The sequence below is a fragment of the Salvelinus namaycush genome, chromosome 19, assembly GCF_016432855.1.
Source record: "Salvelinus namaycush isolate Seneca chromosome 19, SaNama_1.0, whole genome shotgun sequence".
NCBI lineage: Eukaryota > Metazoa > Chordata > Actinopteri > Salmoniformes > Salmonidae > Salvelinus > Salvelinus namaycush.
Window position 1 is genome coordinate 10,435,144 of NC_052325.1, and position 15,318 is coordinate 10,450,461.

Below are 15,318 nucleotides of genomic sequence, written 5' to 3' on the forward strand. Positions count from 1 at the left end.
TGTGACACGGATACTAATTACTGATAGTAATCTCTTTTGTCAAAAGGTCGCTGTCCTTTCCGGCAGTATATGCCCAGCAAGCCAGCAAAGTATGGCATCAAGATATAGGTGGCCTGTAACGCACAATCCAGCTACGCTTGGAAAATGCTAGTCTACACAGGGAAGCCAACCAGCGGAGGCCCGGAGAAGAACCTGGGGATGCGGGTTGTGCTTGATGTGACAGATGGACTGAGGGGGCACAATGTCACGTATGACAATTTCTTCACCTCTTATGAAGAGGAAGATCAGCATGGTTGGCACAGTTAGAAAGAACAAGCCTGAGCTCCAACCTGCACTCCTCTCAACAAGGGGGAGAAAGGCACTTTCAAAAAAGGGAGCGCCTTGCCCGCACAGCAGCCTCTGCAACACTTGTGAAAGCTATTCAGGGAGCTGAATCTTGTCCTTATCCACCTGAGGCTGCAGCTGGGGTAGGCAAGAGGAGGAGATGCCAATTCTGCCCCCCAAAGAAGGACTGGAAAACAAACACTATGTCCTGCACATGTGAGGAATATCTCTGCAAAGTCCATGCACACACACTTGTATACTGTCCTACATGTGCTAATTAGAGTTGATTGATTTATGTTCTTCACGTTTTTGTTTTGTATTGTAATAAATACCATTTAAAATAACACAAGCATATTGCTATTACATTGTTATAACTAACTTCTTTCTAAGCAGGGTTTCTCACACACCCAAAGATAGATGGCTGGCACAGACCTTTCATAAACACTGATAAGGAAAGGCCTTGATCAAAAGAGTGCTTGGGTCCGCATTTCACGAAATAATGAGACACACACATAACCAAGGACAGAGGGCTGACTACGCACACACAAAATCTCCTGCTTAGCTGAACATTTGATAACAAAGAACTTTTGCTATAAGACTCAGAAGGATGACGCCCAGCTCATCAGGACCAATCTGAGAAGACAACAACCTGTCCAGAACCAACCAAAGGACCAGAACTTCCAGACTCAACCTACTTTCTGTGTTGTATAAAATGTCTATGCATTCTGTTATCTGGGCTTTTTCTGGAGGTTCTCTATGAGCCGAAGGAACGAGACCGTATACGCTTGTACCAGATATCTTTACTCATAATTAAACTGTCGCTTGTCATACAATTTATCACCTTGTCTGAATCGATCCTTGACCGGCTCACCCTTCTCCATATCCAATTATCAACAGAAATTTGGTAAGCAGAGGATGGTTGTCTAGATACCCGGTCCAGAGTGGTTGATATGGATGTGAGGGGGCGAGTTGGTGGAAGGACGGTTCACGGAGGACAGGTGAAATTCTTTGGGGGAGGACAGCAGTTCTGCTCAGCTCGGGAAACTGATCTTCTGGTCGACCATAAACAAGGTAAGCAAGACCTGTTAAATCAAACTTTGCATATTGTCGTATAGTCCTTCCAAATTTCGATCAGTAAGTACCGAGTCTGGGTAAGAATTCTTGTTTAAATTTATGTGTATAGATGACATGTGAAGGACAGTGAAGTAAAGATATGTGGTTATTAGTTTTGAATAACTAAAGTATGTGGTGTTAGATACGCCCTGGTGTTAGATACGCCAGTATTGAAAAGTATGTGGTGTTAGATACGCCTGTGTTGAAATCGGGGTTAGATACGCCGTGGTGTTAGATACGCCTGTGTTGAAATCGGGGTTAGATACGCCGTGGTGTTAGATACGCCTGTGTTGAAATCGGGGTTAGATACGCCGTGGTGTTAGATACGCCTGTGTTGAAATCGGGGTTAGATACGCCGTGGGGTTAGATACGCCAATAATATTGTGTTAATGACAAACGCTCCATGTACCAATAGGGTCGGATGTGTAAATGTCAACTGATTAATGTGTATTGTTTAATGACAAACGCTCCATGTACCAATAGGGTCGGATGTGTAAATGTCAACTGATTAATGTGTATTGTTTAATGACAAACGCTCCATGTACCAACAGGGTCGGATGTGTAAATGTCAACTGATTAATGTGTATTGTTTAATGATGTACATTGCTAGTTAAAAATAGAGAAGAGAATTATAATTTAAAACGTGGGTAGATGTTAATTGCGCATTCCACAACGTCTGCAAATATCAATGACATAACACATAATTCCGAGTGTACGAGGGAGGAGCTCTGAGTTAAGGCAGAGTACTTGTCTCCAGGGATACATTGCTGGATTTTATCCAGTGACGGGCTAAGTACAGTCGGATAGTCAAACACATACACTGATATACGTGCACACATTACTAAAACTATTCTGCATTAAAATCCCACTGCATTAAAATAAAATATGACGACCCCAAATACTCCTAAGCTTAAATTTAACGATTTTCTAGATCAGAAGATACAAGACAGGTCAGGGGGAAAAGAACAAGACTGGAAGAGTCATACAAGGTCCACCAAGAGAGGGAGGTCATATGCCCGCTCTTGATGTAAAAAATGTGAAAAAACTGACGGAACTTTCTGCAGCTCTCTCCAAACAGATTCACAAGGTCCGAGAGGGAGCTGCCAGGAGGCACGCCACCACGGAATGTAAAATGGTGACTGGGTGGGGTAAGAGTCCACAAGAGAAAGTGGCTAGAACCCAGGTGGACTGGACCGTACGAAGTGAAGGAGGTTACTTCACACTCAGTCCAGGTCAAAGGTAAATCAGGCGCACCTTGGCACCACCTTACACATTGCACTCCAGCCCCAATCCCTTCTAGAACACTGACAGAAGTCAGAGCTGATTTAAGCGGCCTAAATTCGATTCCAAATTAAGACACTCCTGATTCAGGTGATGCGGCATCAAACTTCGCCTCCCCTGAAAAAGGAACCTCTCCCAGTTAGAGGGATATCTCCCTCCCTGGGCGAGATTAGGGATATCTGGCCCATTATTTGTGATATTCCTTCACACTAGAATAGTTGGGGGTGGAGAGCTGTACAGAGAATGGACAGAAGATGGCAGTATTGCAGCACTCAACGGTCTCCCAGCAAACGGGAGCCTGTTTGAATGCTGGTGACAGAAAAAACTTAGAACCAATTCGGAGTAGAGAGAATACATTTAATAACTTATTTAGGTTAAATTTACAGACTAATGATATTATTGTTATGGATTGGCTGACATGCGATATAAATTTAGCGAAGTATATGGTAAGTTTACACTTTGGAATGGAAAGAGTTGAGAAGTTGATTTTACTTATACGATAGTTTTGCTGCTAAACTTAGTTGGAGTAACTAGATGTTTTGCCTAGAGGCATGAATAAGACAGTCATTTTTGGTATTATATTGGCTAGTTGCTGCGTTCTGAACACAGGTTGAGCGCTAGTAAACGCATATCTTTATTTGAACTATACTAATCTATTTGATAAAAGTACTAAACCTGTATATTTAACATTTGATAATGATTGGCAAATCCATATATTTAACCACAACTTTGAATTTAGCATTGAGTATTATAAAAGGAACGGGATAAAATTTGTACTTTCCCCACCGGGTGTGGCCGTATTAAATTATGCTAGAGAAAATTGGTTGTGTCATTTAGAGGGAAAATGTGTACATTATAGCTTTGAGATACTTTTCAAAAGTTGCTGAAAGTTATTGGTTTTTGGTTTAGGTAACACCAGAGAATTCGAACAATAAGTAAACGTATTCTAAACGTGATCTGTTTTCATTATGGGGAACAAAGAACGACTCGCAACCTGGTATGGCTGGCATGAGAGTTTTTAAAGGGACAGTGTACGTTTATCACAGTTGTATGGTTAGTACATGAAACATCGGGGAAATTTAAAACGAATGATTTAAGGGTATTATCATAATTATTAGGTTTTGTTTTTGTGGTAAACGTTTTGGGTTAAGGGGTTTTCCGTGTTCCGAGAGACAAGGTAGTTTTAACCACAGAGGAGTCAGGATTCTGTTTTTAAACATTGGCTATGACGGTTTTGAATGGGCTGTTATTGAATTGGTTTGAACAGGAGATATTTTAAGCCTATAGGGCATGGAAATAAAAGTGATAGAGAGCTTATTAGTAAAGAAAGGAATTTATATGGTTAGCATTTGTTTTGGCCATTAGAAGATAGAGATAGGTTTATTAAGGTTATGTAAGGACTTTAGAGATTGACACTATAAGACATGTTGTTAATTTTAAATCCATGATTTTAGATAAAGTCAAAACAGTGAGACACTTAGTTAAGGTTTGGGACCAAGCTACAGACAGATAAGGGAAAGGGCAGACAGAGTGGCCCTCCCCGCACTGCTGAGACCTTGAAGGTTTGAGAGCAGAGAAGGGAGTTTTGGAAGGGGCGCCAGGACAGAGATAACAGAATGGGTAGATAACAGTTACTGAATGGAGACAAAAGGGAGAATTGGACATGTGGAAAATGAAAGGGGCGCTCCTACATAATAATGTAGAACATAAGAATATTTTACTAAGTCATTATTTAGAATAGGTAAGGTTGATACCTGGGCAGAGCCAGGTATCAAACGGGGGAGGGGTACATTGTGGTCTAGGATAGGATGGGGCCTATTGGATAATAAACTAATTTAAAATTAAAAATTCTAGCTAAAAAATAGGCATAGAAGTTAAATATATAATCAGATAGAACAAATGACAAACTGTTTATTAACCAAACCTGTATGTCCAAGATTTTATGCATTACAGGTGAATTAAAGGAGAAGGTGATTCACCCGACCTGGGGGCATATCGCACTTGGAGGGTGAGACACACTGACACTGTCGAATGATCACAGAGTTAAGGAGAAGAACCGTTACTAATAGAGTTCGGGGATCAACTCCTTAATGAAGAATTCCCTGCCCCCGACCTTTCCTCACTGTGTTTGTTCATAGAAGTGAAAGTGTTGCTTGATCTCTGGCTGATGATGTGTTCTCTGGGAGAGGAGGGGGCTTTACAGGATTGTTTGTGGTCCTGAGCTGTCTGTTTAGGATACGATGGGGATGTTACCATCGCAGTGCTGCCAGAACCACCACCAGTTCCAACAGACCAGGTTCAGCCGGCCTCCTCCACCACTTCAAGACCAAGTCCCACGCCATCACCTGAACTCTACAATCTGGTATAGGTAATAAATGTAAAAGACATCTCAGATAGTGACCAATTGGGGACTGAAACTGGTTATGAGGGAAGGGAGAATATGTGGTTGACCTACAAAACACTTAATAAAAAGGACTGTGTCGTATGTGGACATGCCAGACCTATTCTGGCTGCTCACCCATTTGCCCTAAGTAAGGGGGAAGGTTGGATGTGCATATTGGAAAGTTTAAGCCAAATTCAACCCTGTGTAAAACTCTGAGTCTTGTGTTCCCAGAAGTCCGTCCCCAGAAGACACCATGGGGGTTAAGGCATATGGGGGATATTACAGCTGTAACACTGGTACAGGTAGAGGTATGGACTATGGGAGGTTCCCTACTGCTGCCTGCATCACTAATGTCACTATTAACTAGAGGTGTTGCTGATGTATGGTGGATGTGTGGACCTGCCAGGCGGTTGACCCCATTTTGAAAGGAGATTATCAGGGAACATGTGTTTTGGCCAGTCTGATAAACACCATTGCCTATTATTGAGGTTACAGCTAACCAACTTTTGGGAGCTGCACATGTCAGAGGCTTGGGACCAACCCAGGAGACGGCAGAAACGTGACGCTCCTTGGTCCAAGAGTACAGATAACATCCACACCAACCTGTTGGGGGTCCCAATAGGGGTCCCCCACGAATTCCAGACATTAAACAGGAATGATGGCCTGTGGCATCTGATGCCCATCATTGGCCCAGCTATTGTTGATGCTAAGCATAATGCCTGGATCAATTATATCTACTATAATTAATGATGATTTGTTAAATACACCCACACAGCACTTACGGGGGTGGCTGAACAATTGGATGCCACCTCGTAGACCAAATAGACTAGCACTGGACATGATTCTGGCCGACCAGGGAGGTGTATGTAAAATGTTTGGAGAACAGTGTTAGACGTTTGTCCCTAACAATACTGGTCCGGATGGGAGCATTTCAAAAGCTCTGAGTGAGTTGGCAAGGTTATCGGTGGAGGTGAGGGGTCTTGCAGGTGTGGAGGAGAGTGGACTGTTCCCCTGGCTGGGTGGTTGGTTTGGTAAGTGCACTGCAGTGATGATTACTGGATTTCTGACACTAGTTGTTGTTTTTCATTTCTGTGCTGCCTGTATCATACCTTGTTTGAAGAAGTCTGTTACAGATGTGGCAAGGGCCTCTGGTATGATGCCGCTGCTTGATGCTCCAGTAGGAGAGGCTGATACGGAATCAAGCTTTCGCAGGAGAGTGGGCCTGACAGAGGAAGACCCTTGGTTCGCTGTAGTTGATGTTGTCGAATGAATAAAAAAGTGATGTTTGTCCTCCCTGTTGTGAAGGTTTGAAGTTCCCGGGTGGCGACGAGCCCACCTGGTACAGGTTGTATAGAGGGATGGACCTGAGGGTTTAACATATTCTCGTTTTTTGGTTACTAATGTGTGATTGGCCACTCCAGGTGTAGTTATTGGAGTGGTCTCCTTTTGGTCCTTGCTCATCCTTATTGGTGACTGAGGAGGCTGGAAAGGCCACCCACCAGAGCTGTGTGGTATGTATGGGGGCCCGTCCACTCCTTCGCATTGTACCGGCTACCCTACCTGACGTATGTCTTCTTCCTGTTATGAAACATGACAACCCAACTGCCAACTGCTCCGTAGGGGACAAGTTTTACCCTATTGTTAAAAGTACTAGAAAGGGCCCGATGTTTTCTTCTCGGGTTGCCAGGGCTAATTTTACTTGTATAAATATGTCCCTTGGCCCTCCAATGCTGGGAGCACTACCTTATGAATGGTGCAATAACACCTATAATCCTAATGCCCCTTTCCAACCTGTGTCTAGAGCTGATGTCTGGTGGTGGTGTGGAGGAAACCATCTATATGACCGTCTGCCAGGAAATGCCACTGGTCTTTGTGCTCTTGTCTCTCTGCTTCTTCCTGTTTCAGTGTATCCTATGGAAGTAAAGGACCTGATGGCCCGTGTAGAGAGGGACGGGGATTTATCCCGGTCCAAAAGATCAACAGGAGTGGATCCTGGAGACCCCACCTATATTGACGCCATAGGAGTCCCTAGGGGGGTGCCAGATAAGTATAAACTCGTAGACCAGGTTGCAGCCGGTTTTGAATCATCAGTGTGCTGGTGGTGCACCATTAATAAAAATGTTGACAGGATCAACTATATCCATTTTAATGTCCAAAAACTAGGCAATTGGACCCAGCAAGGCTTTGAGGCGGTACATGGCCAATTGGCGGCTACCAGCTTGATGGCCTTCCAAAACCGCATTGCAGTAGACATGCTACTCTCTGAGAAGGGAGGTGTATGCTCTATGTTTGGTGAACAGTGTTGCACCTTTATACCTAACAACACCGCCACTGAAGGTAGCCTGACCATTGCCTTAGAAGGCTTGAGGACTCTTAATGGTAAGATGAAATCCCATTCTGGTGTAGACACCTCCATGTGGGATTCCTGGATGGATGCTTTTGGGAAATATAAAACCCTGGTGTCCTCAATTTTGGTTTCTATCTCAGTGTTTGCAGCCATTTTGGTTTTGTGTGGTTGCTGTTGCATACCATGCATTCGTTCACTCACCACTAGGGTCATAGCTAAAGCCATTGACCCAACAAGCCCTTCCCAGATGTTTCCTCTTTTAGGGGATGAAGGCCCTCCATCTTTTGAGGACAACAACATGCCTGCTGCTTTTACCTTTTTCTAGTTTATGTCACGTCTCTTAGGAGACGTGAAGAGAGGGCATATGAAACTTTCTCTTCAAGAAAGTTTCTGCATATACTACTCCTGCTTGATTCCATGTTTATGTCACGTCTCTTAGGAGACGTGAAGAGAGGGAATCAAAACTTTTTCTTCTGGAAAAAGTTTCCCTTCTTGTGCCTGGATTTGCTTAAAGTTTATGTCACGTCTCTTGTGAGATGTGAAGAGAGGGAATTAAAACTTTCTCTTTGAGAAAGTTTCCCTGGTTGTTTACTTTTGCTTTTCTTACTCTTACCTAGTTTATGTCACGTCTCTTAGGAGACGTGAAGAGAGGGCATATGAAACTTTCTCTTCAAGAAAGTTTCTGCATATACTACTCCTGCTTGATCCCATGTTTATGTCACGTCTCTTAGGAGACGTGAAGAGAGGGAATCAAAACTTTTTCTTCTGGAAAAAGTTTCCCTTCTTGTGCCTGGATTCGCTTAAAGTTTATGTCACGTCTCTTGTGAGACGTGAAGAGAGGGAATCAAAACTTTATCTTCTGATAAAGTTTACTCTAATTTTGCCATTAATAGCTTTTGTCCTAGCTTTTGTCACGTCTCTTATGAGACGTGAAGAGAGGGATTTGTAATAAATACCATTTAAAATAACACAAGCATATTGCTATTACATTGTTATAACTAACTTCTTTCTAAGCAGGGTTTCTCACACACCCAAAGATAGATGGCTGGCACAGACCTTTCATAAACACTGATAAGGAAAGGCCTTGATCAAAAGAGTGCTTGGGTCCGCATTTCACGAAATAATGAGACACACACATAACCAAGGACAGAGGGCTGACTACGCACACACAAAATCTCCTGCTTAGCTGAACATTTGATAACAAAGAACTTTTGCTATAAGACTCAGAAGGATGACGCCCAGCTCATCAGGACCAATCTGAGAAGACAACAACCTGTCCAGAACCAACCAAAGGACCAGAACTTCCAGACTCAACCTACTTTCTGTGTTGTATAAAATGTCTATGCATTCTGTTATCTGGGCTTTTTCTGGAGGTTCTCTATGAGCCGAAGGAACGAGACCGTATACGCTTGTACCAGATATCTTTACTCATAATTAAACTGTCGCTTGTCATACAATTTATCACCTTGTCTGAATCGATCCTTGACCGGCTCACCCTTCTCCATATCCAATTATCAACAGTATCTATATTATTTTATTCTTATTTATTGTTGTTGTTTATTAACCTTGAGGGTGGGGGAAATGGCTCAAAAAATGTGAGAACACTAGTATTTTGTAGTTGAATTCCTCATTGTACAGTATATGAGAATATATCACTATGTTGCCAAATAAAGTTCAAGACTGTTATTGTTTCCCTTCAATAAAATGCATTTAAAACTACTTTTGGCACATTTCTGATACTTTCTTAGACTATACAAGTGCTATCTTGCCTAAAAAAATGTATATGTACACCTATGCAATAATAATAATAGTAATAATAATAATAAACCTCTAATTTAGGAAAGAAAACAATTATGAGTGGTGTCCACTGATTAAATGCATTCTTTCTGCATTGTGAAGAGGGAAAACCCAGATATTTACAGTTTGTGATGAATGACAGGTTGTTTCTTCATGCAAAATAGATTTGGGGTTTAAAATTCAATTAAGGTGCTTTATTTTAGGGGTTTAGTGAAGGCGGGTCATTTTTGACCCTTAGGACAAGGGGAGCATGCAGAATGTTAAGACTACACAAGGGTTATTAATGTCTGCGCTCTGTTGCTGTCCTGCTGCCAACCCACGGGGGGAGCAAGTTCTGTTGCTGTCCTGCTGCCAACCCACGGGGGAGCGCGCTCGGTTGCTGTCCTGCTGCCAACCCATGGGGGAGCAAGTTCTGTTGCTGTCCTGCTGCCAACCTACGGGGGGAGCGTGCTCTGTGGCTGTCCTGCTGCCAACCCACTGGAGGGTGCAGACTTTCAACAGTACATCAAAATAGTAATGCAACAAGGAAATTCAAATGTGTTTACAAATGGCTAGAATCCGGGCCTAGCGTGCCATAGTAAGTTAGCTAGAATCAGGGCCTAGCGTGCCATAGTAAGTTAGCTAGAATGAGGCTATAGCATGCTATAGTAGATTAGTTCTGAGAGCCAAAGGAAGGCCTGGTACTGCTGTGTATGCTGTGTTGGAGATTCTAGTGTCATTGTTGTCATGTTTACATGTCCTGGGTCAGCTGATGCTCTACTAAATACTGTAGTCTACTACACAACATTTCCTCAAGAGGCTTTAGTTTCTTACTGCATCGGTCTATTCTCTTTGGGTTATTTTGACACTGACAGGACATACTGTACACAACACCAAGTTCTCTCCTTAACGGCTTTGTAATCCGTAGACTGCACTGATCTTTGATGAGAATGTAAGTTGTTAATTGTCTGGTTGATTAATTTGGTACTTGACTGGTACTTGATATGAAACTCACCTTTGAAGAAGCTCTTCACCTTCAGGTAGCCGACACTGATGCGGAGCACAGAGAGTTTGTCCAGGCGAGAGCGCACATCCTCAGGGAATGGTAGGAGGCCTGTCAGCCTGTCCAGCTCCCCGTTCAGCCGATCCCGGTGGCGTTTGGATGGGTTCGACTTGACCACATCTGGAGCAGGAGTTTTCTTGCTGAGGGGAAAGGAGACAAGATCATTATGGTTAGTTAGACCATAGGTACTTATTGTGCTGATTGTAAATGATTACAGTAGTCTCTGTAGAAGGAAATCTGATTGTAATCATTATTGTTGAGAGGTGATGTACCTCGTTGTAAAATGAATGTGTATACCAGCATTACAGGTAAACAATCTTTGGATGACAACACTTTACTGAATGACAACACAACAGCAACAAAGACTGGACACATAACTTTAGACAGCTTAGCCACAATATGGGTCTATGACATAATGCTATTATAGCTCAATTTCATAAGCTTGTAATGCTTGTAACGCCTGGCAAGAGTGACATCCACTGAAATAAGAAGCCTGAAGCATGTAACAATGGAAGAATTTCCTAACACTGAAATAAGCATGGGGGAACAGGAAGTTTTTAAAACCATGCTACAGAGGGTAGTGCGTACAGCCCAGTACATCAATGGGGTCAAGCTTCCTGCCATCCAGGACCTATATACTAGGCGGTGTCAGAGGAATGCTCCAAAAATTGTCAAAGACTCCAGTCACCCTAGTCATAGACTGTTCTTTCTGCTACCACACGGCAAGCGGTACCGGAGCGCCAAGTCTAGGTCCAAAAGGCTCCTTAACAGCTTCTACCCCCAAGCCAGCAGACTGCTGAACAATTAATCAAATGGCCACCCGGACTATTTACATTGACCCCCCCCCCCCCACTCTCAATTTTTTAAATTTCATTGTTGGTTAAGGACTTGTAAGTAAGCATTTCACGGTTGAATTTGGCACATGTGACTAATACAATTTGATTTGAACCAAGGCTGAATCACTTCAGTCACCCTGGCTAGCAGGCCCTGCATGAGCATGACGAGGCAACTCGTAAACATGACTAATAAACACAGTGAAGCACACTGTTTTCTAGATGAAACATCATACATTATTAGCCTAAGGAGATAGGAATCAGTGGAGGTAGTCGCAGCACCTGAGGCCAGAGGGATTTCCTGCTTTGAGGAGAAAAGCGTACAAAGCGCTACAGTCCAGCTGCTAGCATATACTATACAAGAGGACACAGGGATCACTCCTCTCTACAGTTTCTCCAAGACTAAACTTTCTGCAATGCAAAAAGCTGGTATAGTGAAAAAAATATGTAAATAAAATGAACAGCTGTTAATGTCAACAAATAATGTCTGTAAACGTTCACATCTATAGAATAAACACAATGCTCTTTTGTAAATGTTCACTGTCAAAACCGAGTATTTTCAGGCACAACGGAGGCTATCAGAGGTCTTTGTTTGTTTTGCTCCCGGTGGTATTTCACTTCACAGGCAACTGGGTGATAATGTCTTGGGACAACTCTTGTTGAAGGCCAAAGTCAAGTTTATGAGTCTCGTGCAGACACATGTCATTAACTGCAAATCAGACACACGTGCTCAGGCTTAAGCCAAGCTTGCTGGGACCGTAGTCCGGAGGCTCTAACTCCCCTCGCCCCGCTGGAGCAAGAACCCAGGCTCATTTCTGAACTAAAGTGGATGACTTCAATACACCATTTCACTTTTTCAAATGTGGGTTAAGGGTTGGGGGACTGGCAGCTGCTATTTATCTCAAGGGCATTGTTTAAACGGCATCTGTTTCAAAGTTTGAAGTTTAAGTTTATTAGCAACATGCACAGGATACAACAGCTGTAAAACAGTATAGTGAAAATGTTAACCTTGAGAGCTCTTTCCCTACACTGCAGTGATAGTAATAATAATAAAATAATAATAGAAAAGATAATTAAAATAAAAAACACAACAAGTACGATATAAGCTGAAGAAACACAAGAATACAAGTATATACAGGTCAGTGTCAGTACCTTTTTCAATGTGCAGGGGTACTGGAGTGGTTGAGGTGTGTTTATACATAAAAACATGAGTAATGGTGACCGGTAGCAGGATAAATAGATTAGCTACTAATGGTAATGGCAAACAATAATCAATGAACAGCAGTGTAATGCTATTAATACATCTAATCATCAATCATAACAGCAGCGTAGATGTGAGGTGGTGTAAGTGTGTGTGGTCAGTAATGAGTGAGGGTGTATGTGAGTGTGTGTATGAGATATGTGTGTTTGCGTGTGAGTAAGAGTGACAGATAAAGTGTGTGTGTGTGTGTGTGTGTGTGTGTGTGTGTGTGTGTGTGTGTGTGTGTGTGTGTAGAGACCCGTGGATGGGCATAGAGTCAGTGTGGACAGTTTGTGGGAGAGGGAGAGCAGTAGTTGTTAGCTATTTAACAATCTTATGGCCATGGGAGAGAAGCTGTTTAGGAGTCTGTTGGTCTGAGCCTTGATGAATGGTACCGGCTGCCGGACGGGAGCATGGAGAAAAAGTCCCTGTCCTGCAGTCTTTGGACATTTTTCGGGCCTTTATCCGACGCCACCTGGGATGTACGTCCTGGTTTGCTGGGAGCTATTCCCCAGTGATGCGTTGGGGCATCCGCACCACCCTCTGAAGGGCCTTCCGGTCAAGGTCGGTGCAGTTGCCATACCAGACGGTGATACAACCAGTCAGTGTGCTCTCGATGGTGCAACTGTAAAAGTTTCTGAGGATCTGAGGGGCCATGCCAAATCATGTCAGCCTCCAAGGTGGGAAGAGGGAGAAGAGTGCCATCTTCACAACTGTGCTGGTGTGAGAGGACCAGGTTAAGTCCTCAGTTAAGTGGACACCGAGGAACTTGAAGCTCTTGACCCTCCACTACGGCTCCGTCGATGTGGATGAGGGTATGGATGAGGGTGTGCACCTCCCCGTTTCCTGTAGTCCACGATCAGCTCCTTGGTCTTGCTGATGTTGAGGGAGAAGTTGTTATCCTGGCACCACAATGCCAGGTCTCTGACCCCCTCCCTGTAGGTAGTCTCATCGCCGTTGGTGATCAGTCCTACCACCGCCATGACGTCAGCAAAGTAGATGATCGGGTTGGAGCCGTGCGTGTTCACACATTCAACAGGTAGCAAGACATACTGTAACAGTAAGACACAGTATTTTCCACAAGTAGATTGTCCCCCTGGGTTCGTATTTTCTTTGCCAAAAGAGCACTATTTTGGTGTCCTCTGGTGCATTCTAATGACTATCAGAAATACACAGCTATATGATTGAATACTTTATTGAGTTTATTGAGAAAGATGTGACTTTACAATTTCAAAAAAGGAAAATGTATGAATTCAGTGTATTGTTAGTTGTTTTAGATATTGTCTAGGTCATAGGCCTATATGATCAGGACTATTTTCTAAGAGAACATTCAACCTTTTTTCACATTTAACCTGTCCTGAGATTAGTCTTATTTACAGTTTTACAGCAAGATATGAGATGCCACAATGATGTTTGTTCTTCAAATGATGTATTTTATTCAAACAGAAAAATTACATTAATAGCCCACATTATTAAAGTTTTGTTTTCCCAGTTTTTCCCAGGTTTTGACTCTCAAAATCACACTTTTTAAATAGAAAAACAACTACATTGGATGTTCTAAGTTCACAACAATACTTAAACTCCATCAGGAGACCACTTTTGAAGTCTGGGAAATTTAGATTTTTGGGTGTAGCTATTCTTTAATTTAAGTGCACACCTAGCAAGAGCCTGTTGTTTAGCGGTGTTTATGTAGCACACGTGATGGTAGAGTTTGCAAAACAAATACCCACTGGATTGATTAAAATAATTATAATATCATTCTGCCAGGTAAGCATAGGCTAGTTAACATATAATTGAGAAGGTTTTTGGGAAGGGAGTGGCTCCTAATCCGTGACTGGATATTTTATGTCTGAGGCTCCATATCCGTGAGTGTGCAAATTCTCACAGTATCTTGTGAGAATTTGGGACTTCAGTCATTTTCTCATGCCGAAACCAGACTAGATACATAAAATCCCAAAATATGATATTCAATGTCACTAAGCAAAAAAATATATATAAAAAGCCACTATAATGTCAAAACATTATTTTGTCATGAGTTCAGTACCATTTGCTTGATTTTGTGGACCTACGACTATGGAGTATCGTTATTACAAATATTTTTTTTTATAACTAACCGTCATTGTTCTATGTGGTCATTAGCTAGCTATTGTTAGCATGCTAGTGTTAGCATGTTACAAACTCTGTGCTAGCTAGCTAGCCAGCCTAGTAAACTCTAGTCCAGGGCCCAAATTCACAAAACCTTCTTAAGAATAAATGTATTCTTAAGTGCAATTTTTTTCCTTCACTATTGACTTATGAAGAAAGTTCAGCAAAGTTGCTATTCCTCACAAAGGTGTTTGGAAATGTTAGTGTTATTTCTTATGTTTCTCCTTAAGCAAAAATAAAATAAAGCTCTTGGATTTGTTCTTGGAAATGTTCTTAATTCCAAGATAGCTATACCCTTGTCTTAAACTCAGGGCAGTGAGAGAATAAGCTAATCAAAGCAATTTAACATATTTAATTCACTCACAAGCTTATTCTGAAATTTTCAGTATTGATTATTTGAAACCCAAGAACATGTTTTTGAACAATAATCTCAGTATGAAATATTCTAACATGATTGCCATTGCTAGCTAGATAGCTAGCTAAATTGGCTGCCTAGCGACAACCATCTTAAGATATTTAAGAAGTTTGTAAGAAGAAATATAAGAAGTCCGTAAGAAAATCATGAAATCTTAAGATATTGTTGAAGAATTGCACTTACAAACCATCTTATGAACTTCTTTTTTTGAATCTGGGCAATGATTCTAATAATTAGCTGGTTAATTACAACTGGAGTTGGAGTGAAAACCTACAGGAGGGTAGCTCTCCAGGAACATGGTTGGAAAGCCCTGTTCTAGTCCAATGGAAACCGATGCGACCCTAGCTAGAATATATGACCAGTGGTGACAGTGAGGTCCCCGTCATGATATTTAAGGC

The 15,318-nt window shown here is 42.2% G+C and overlaps 1 protein-coding gene across 1 annotated transcript in view; it reads right to left on the reverse strand.

The window, feature by feature from the left end:
* LOC120064137 (aryl hydrocarbon receptor-like) overlaps window positions 1-15,318 on the reverse strand; it is a 107,087-nt gene that overhangs the window by 67,692 nt on the left and 24,077 nt on the right. Inside the window, exon 2 of the mRNA XM_039014501.1 lies at window positions 10,240-10,427. Within this exon, the coding sequence (XP_038870429.1) occupies window positions 10,240-10,427 (188 nt within the window). The remainder of the gene's footprint in view (window positions 1-10,239; window positions 10,428-15,318) is intronic.